Source organism: Gossypium arboreum, chromosome 2 (genome assembly GCF_025698485.1).
Source record: "Gossypium arboreum isolate Shixiya-1 chromosome 2, ASM2569848v2, whole genome shotgun sequence".
NCBI classification, from domain to species: Eukaryota; Viridiplantae; Streptophyta; class Magnoliopsida; order Malvales; family Malvaceae; genus Gossypium; species Gossypium arboreum.
The window spans coordinates 62,068,706-62,075,488 of record NC_069071.1 but is presented as its reverse complement, the minus strand read 5'-3'; the positions used below and the strand labels follow the sequence as shown (position 1 = coordinate 62,075,488).

General features: G+C 31.2%; 1 protein-coding gene across 1 annotated transcript; it reads right to left on the bottom strand.

Annotated features, from left to right (window-relative positions):
* Positions 1–2,960: 2,960 nt before the first annotated feature.
* On the bottom strand, positions 2,961–5,776 carry LOC108461552 (alpha-L-fucosidase 3-like). Its single transcript, XM_017761420.2, has 5 exons — positions 5,372–5,776; positions 4,103–4,312; positions 3,852–4,021; positions 3,503–3,773; positions 2,961–3,435 (listed from the first exon to the last, which is right to left on the bottom strand). Exons 1-5 carry the CDS (start codon positions 5,619–5,621, stop codon positions 3,176–3,178), a joined length of 1,161 nt encoding a protein of 386 aa, XP_017616909.1. The 5' UTR covers positions 5,622–5,776; the 3' UTR covers positions 2,961–3,175.
* Between the last annotated feature and the right edge of the window lie 1,007 nt (positions 5,777–6,783).

The following is a 6,783-nucleotide window of genomic DNA, read 5'->3' as shown; positions in this document are numbered from 1 at the left end:
GAGTTGAGGGCGTTACACTAGTGTTTTCTTTGTGATGGTTAGCTTGCACATTTAGTACAACAAGTGTATAGTGTCTAGTTTAAATCCTTAGCATTCAAGTGTATTTTTCTAAGGTTCACTAAGTATGAAATGTTTAAATTTTGGTTGATAAGAAATAATAATGAATACGTTTTTTAATATGAGAAACAAAATTGAAATGTATTAAGTGCTTATGATAAGTGTTAATTGAACTCATGATGATATTAAGTGTTATATTGGGGATGGACAAGATGACCTGATTAATAATGAGTTATAAAAGTAAATGATTGATTGTAAATGGATCTAACATGTGAATGAAAAAGTTATTAAATAATAGGAATAGTGAAACAAGAATTTATTTGTGAAGTATCGACTGATTAATAAATGGGATGGGTATAAGTGACATAGTTATAGGTCCCATAGGTAGTTGGGAAAACTTATGAAAGGTGAGTAAAAATTCAATTAGTGAACTAATAAATTGATGAGTTAAGGGAGTCTTTATTAAGTGAGTAAAAGAGTTAATAATTGGAAAGCATTCTAAAAGTGAAAAGTGGTCAAATGAGTGGAAACAGGTTTGAGTTTTAGTAAAATAGATGGACAGGTGAAGAGAAATAAATATTCATTGTTAAGTGGTATAACTAAGTGAAAGTTTGTAATTGATAAAAGATTTAATGTTGTGAGAATTGGTAAATTAGGAAATCTTAGTGTACTTAATGAGTTCCTTGAGCTCACGCGTTAACTGTTTAAATGCTAGGTGCAGGATTTGTCAAGAAGTTGTGGGTATGGATTTGGAGCTTTGCATCACCCTTCATTTGAGGTTTTAATGTATATATACTAATTGATATTGTATAAGGACTTTGGCATGTACATAAGGACTTAATTTAAGAATAACATTTGTAAAATTTGAGTTGAAATTCAAGTTGTTTTGATGTTATTAATCAAGTTTTATTTCGTTATTTGACTTGAATATGTTTACGCTTTGTATTCAAAGTTTAAATGAGGTTTAAAGTTGATTTATAATGTTTGAGAAACCATGGAATTGATATGGATATGTTTGGGCATGATTTTGAAATGTTTTGGAGGCGTCTAGTAGGTGATGTCATGACCTAAATTATTTCTAAAGCCCTCAAATTGTTTTGATTAAATTTCTATGATTTTACTAAAAAATTTAAAGCTCAAATTTTCAAATAGCTCCAAGATTTTCGTTTCGTCTAAAGTGCTTCAATAGCACCTCTGATCATACATACATCGAGATGAGTGAGGAGTGTTACAATAACATGCCGAAAAACTAGGCCCATCAAATAGCTAGCAGTGGAGATCAAGGCTAGGAAAGGTGGCGATTTTAGGTTCCAATTCATGGGATTCGGTTCTACCTTAGGGTGATCTAAGTGCACAATTTATATGAGTAAAAGAAAAGGAGTCCATAGGTGGTCATTCCTATCGGAGAAGATCATTGACGATGGCACTAGGGGCAATGGCCATGGTTTAAAATAAAAAGAAAAAAAGAGAATGAGAAACCTGTATGAAGAAATATAAGTGGAAAGGGAGGGGGAGGCCATCAAATGAAATTTTTATGTTTTTATTTTTTTATTTTAAATTTTTCTATAATTATATTTTTAAAATTTTTAGGATTAGGACTAAATTAACAAAATATGCAAGCATTGACAAGGGCGTAGCCAGGGGGGCTGGCATGGGCCCCGGCCCTCCTAAAATGGAAAATTATATTTTAGGCCCTTGAAATTTTTTAAAAATTTTAAATTAATAAAGGTAAAATTATACTTTGGCCTCCCTAAAATTATAAAAATTCAATTTAGTCCTTTACAAATTATAAAAAATATAAACTATAAAAAATTAAAATTTCAACCAGTCCCCCTAAAAAAATTTTCTGCCTTCGCCCCTGAGCATTGAGAGATAAATTTGAACTTTTTTAAAATTAGGAACAAATTGACAAGTTTGTAAAATTTTAAGAGCTAAAATTGTTATTATACCAATCAAAATAGGGCCACAAAAACATTAGGTCTGGTGACCAAAGATATTTTATCATTGAAGTGAGTATAAAATGAAATTGAACTAATAAAAGTGACTAAATTATCCAAAAAAAAGAAAACCAAAACTAACACCTTAAAATGTGAGTGATTATCTAAATAATTTACCCTAAATTTAATTAGAAAACATCTACTATCTATATATATTATATCAAATTCATCATTAAATAAACATTTTAAAAAATAATCATAAATATTACTTTATTTGTATATTTTATAAATTCTCAATGCACGCAAAATGTATTAATTTCTTTGTTTATACATGAGAATAACATTTTGAAAATCTAAATGAATCAAATTATAAGAACAAGAACCCTAAAATAATTCTTAAAGGAAATCTCTTATATAAGTTTCTTCTTGTCATAATCTATATATTAATATTGTATTTCTGATATCATAAGAAAGTGCAGTAGAATACTGCCAAAAAAAAGATTGTAATGGAAAACCCATCTTTTAACGACTCGGACTCATTTGGACAAATGATCGTACAGTCTAGAGATTTATGCCAACGTTTTTATATTTTTTTATATTATTTATATTTGCATCCTTTGTTTGTATGCACACGTGAACTAGAAATTTAAGGTTTCTTAATTTTGGGTTTATTTTATAAATGTAAGGTTATTCATGTCTCAAGCTGATAATTTTATAAGGGTAAAATAACATAGATTCTTTTGTATTAAAATTTAGATTGTATTTTATTTTCTCTATTTAAAAATAAATAAATTAATCTTTATATATTAAATTAAAGAGTAAATTAACTAATTCTATTTAAAATTTATTTATTTGTATTATTAAAATTAATATACCTAGCAAAATAACCAAAATAACACGTAATATGTCATGTGTATGTCATACAAATGTACAAAGACCAACTTTTAATAGTAAAAACAGATGTAATTTTTAACAGAAAGACTAATTTACTCTTTGTTCTAATTTATTCTTTTTAGTAAAAATGTCAAATACAATTTGACTTCTATTACAAGTTACTCCATAGCACTTTTAACTTTTATAACCATAATTATAAAAATAAAAATAAAATTCCTACTTAAGCATAACATTGAACTTGGTGGATACAGAAAAGGAAACAGTACAAAAGAGTTGAAGTCCCCTTCCTAGTTCCTATAACATGCCATGTTTAATGGACGTGGGGGGTCAGAAAATGAACCATCGACAATACGTTCAAATATGTACCGATTAGCTGCTTCGGTAAAGTGTACTCCGTCCCAATTTACATGAGTTGAAGGATCTTGGCAAGGTGCCGCCACTAAGACATCCTTCCCTTGTTTATGAACCTTTCCTCCACACCCGAGGTTCTTGTTGTAATTGTACTTTCCACCATGGCCGCAGCATGTTCTAAGAGGTTGATTGAACCCTGCATGCATTTTTCATGTTATTCACTTCTGCCGGTTGCTTCAAAAATCAAATTCGAGTGGACTTACCATGGTTTCTTCCTTGGCTAATTAGGGAGTATTTCACCGAGTAAACATCAACGTAAGTGATTGCAGCATGTGGCAAATCTTTGCGCAGCTGTTGAACCGTCTTTTTCAGACCCTGGTTGAAAAATTGGGCGACTTCATTGAATGGCGAGGCACATCCATATCTATCAATCTGACCTGCTAACACCGGGATACGCTCCATGACATAGGGTAAACACCCAACAGGACCTGTATTGTGTAGCCAAAAGTATCTGCCTCCTACGTCATATATATCCTGCGCGTTTAAATCCGCATTGTAACGTAATAATCAATAAACGTTATTCAAAACATGATTTAGGTTTGGTTTACTAGCCTTAATTATAGTGTGGAACTGATTAAGCACATCGGGAACATAAGCCTTAACTTCGTCTACGGACATGTTTAAGAAATAACCAGAAGTGAGATCATTTTGGCCAATGTCGAAGGTGTACAAGGCACTGGAGAAGTCTTCTTCCTTGGGCAAAATTGTTTCATAAACACCACCTACATACATCATCAATAAGATAATTCAGATCGAGATTACCTGAAAAACGGAGGGGATCGAATCAATTGAGAGACAAGTACCTCTTTTACGCACAATTTGTGACCTCACATGAAAATCATGGAACTCGTAAAATTGAACGTTCAAGGAGATGGGGCTGAAACCGCTTTGATGCAAAGTAGTGTTCTGAGGTCTAATGGTGGATCCAGCAGTGGCAAAGTTAGCTCCATGTGTAAAGTTGGTTCCCAGGGAGTCCAGAAATGCACTTAGATAGGCTAGCCCAAGGCTCTCCGCTGAATAAAAACATTGTTAACATTAATCAAAGATACGAAAATATTTTCTCCTGTTCTTTAGCTACCCTGTTACTTGGTATTTAATTTCCTTTACCGCTTTATCCAATAATATATGTTTATATTTATATTTACAATTAACCCATACATTTCAAATGTTGAACCCACCAAGTAGGTTAGGCCAAGAGCTGGGTTCAAAAATATTCCTCCATTTCTATCTGTCATAACCCAAGGAAAGATATCAAATTAAACCCTACAGATATAAAATGTATCAAAACAAAACCTTTTGATAAAAAAAATGTATCAATTTTAATCTAAATCGAATTCCATCCATTCCAATAATGGAGTTTGAAAGTAAAATCATGATTTTACTGAAAACTGAAAGTGACTTTATGGGTTGATTTGATTTTTGTTTTCTATTAACTTGGTTAAAAATGGGAACTTGTTGCCTTTTTTCTTTTACTCTTTTTTTATTTGCTATAGGTAAGAATTTTGATTGGTTTGAAAGAAGGGTATGAAACTGGGGCATCCATCCAACTTTTAGCTATATAAATTTTAGATAATTTTAGATACCATACCATTCTCTAATTATTTTTAGGTTATGCATATATTTGTATTATTATCTTAATAAGAAGTTTATATTGAGTTTGTTTAGGCGGGAATGGATACATAATTTTAAAAACCATTCGCTAAATTCCATATTCCACGTTTTACTCTCTTTTTTTTTTTCTCTCTCTCTCTCTTTTTTTAGTGAAATTAGAGTGAAAAGGAAAATTATTCTTAAAGATAACCCTTTTTTTCCGGGTCACGACAAAAAACAAAAGTTTACTTTGGCTTTGCGTCGGTGGATGCTGCCGGCGTTGTTGTGACTACTCTTAATCACTAATCAGTAAATTAATTTCTCTTATTTATGGAAGTATACTAAAGATTAAAGTAAACTTATGGTGAAAAAAGTCTACATTTTGATTGCTATTATGATTAGAAATATTGGAAGATCCAGGGTTTGATGATATATATATAACATAAAAAAACGTATAAACCAAAGGAAAAGAAAAGAAGTACCTAAGAAGTCGATGACAAGGCGGCCATCGCAGTAACGGCCAGCAGGGTGACCAAAGTAAGACATTCCATTCGGAGGAGGAGCTTGACCAAATGCAGCTGACAACCCTCCAGTGTCGGAGTTTGAGTCACCGAAGTTGAATATTGCCGGAAATTGGCACGGGCCTTTAGCAAGCACCAAGGATGACGTAAGGTTCACTAAGAAGACACAAGATATAGCCATAACTATAATGGACGATCCATCAAAAGCCATAAGTAGGAGTAGAAACTAAAGGCTTCAAAAGCAAGAAAGTCAGGGTTTTGCGACTCAGTGATGAAGACAATTGCCTGCCTGTAAATTGAATTTTTTTTTTAAATTCTTCTAAAGCTTTCTTTAACTATGAAAATGTCTTTTAACACCTTCTGGGAATACAAAAATCAGTTAAAATTTAAAATTAAGCATATGCACTTTTCAGTAATTTCACTATTTCTTAAAAGGTAATAGATAGAGTACAAAATTGGTAGGACTTACCAAATTTCTAAACAAATTGTTGGCTGAACTTATTCGCCTCTGGCTGGCAGAGTCAGATGGTCCTCAATACTCCACAATCCGCATGATCATTTTATCTTCCATCTTTGGGTAAATTATATTGCCGATCACCAAATTATTAGTATATTTTTATTTCAGTAGTTTAATTATAAAACCTTTCAATTTCATCATTATGTAACTGTAAATAATATCTAATAAAAAATTAGAACTGTAAATCAGGATCTATTATGTTAAATTATCAAGAATAAATCAAGAACAAAACCAGATGTGGAAGCGTACCTAAATTCATTGATTTCTTGAAATCTACAGATCTTAAAGTTTTGATCTTCCAAATTAGCACACAAACAATATAAAGAATATGACTTTCTCTCTTTTTTAAATATGGGATATTAGAAAAGTTAGCTTATATGTAATTTAGGAACCATGGCCCTAATATTTATAACTTTGGCATATTAACCCTAATTCTTAATTAGCCCATCATGAATTTATTAGAACTTAATTACTAGAGTATCTACACATATTTGACCTATACTTTATTTAATAATTAAAGCCCAATAAAACTTTCACCAAATTAGATCACTTATAATTTGGGCTAACCTATCATGATAGTAAATAATAACATGTAATTACCCTTATTATATATGTGATGTTCATATTTTCCAACAATCTCCCACTTGGACCACACATATATATAATAATTACTTTATAATTACATTTCATTATATAATCTTATGAGCTCAAAAAATTTTACTATCATATCCAAAAGGTTACTATCTTATCCAAAAGGTATTCCGAACAATCTCGTCCATTAATTATGTTAACATAGAACCAATGCGACTTTCGTTACATATATCGTAACTAAATCCATCCTTAATCACATATATTA

What these genes read in the sequence shown, in the direction of transcription:
- LOC108461552 (XM_017761420.2), bottom strand. Translation starts at nt 5,621, where the DNA reads ATGGCTTTTGATGGATCGTCCATTATAGTTATGGCTATATCTTGTGTC. An exon ending in CCTTGTCATCGACTTCTTAG is followed by an intron (nt 4,313 to 5,371) that starts GTACTTCTTTTC and finishes GTTTTTATTCAG; the next exon opens with CGGAGAGCCTTGGGCTAGCC. An exon ending in ACAAATTGTGCGTAAAAGAG is followed by an intron (nt 4,022 to 4,102) that starts GTACTTGTCTCT and finishes TGATGTATGTAG; the next exon opens with GTGGTGTTTATGAAACAATT.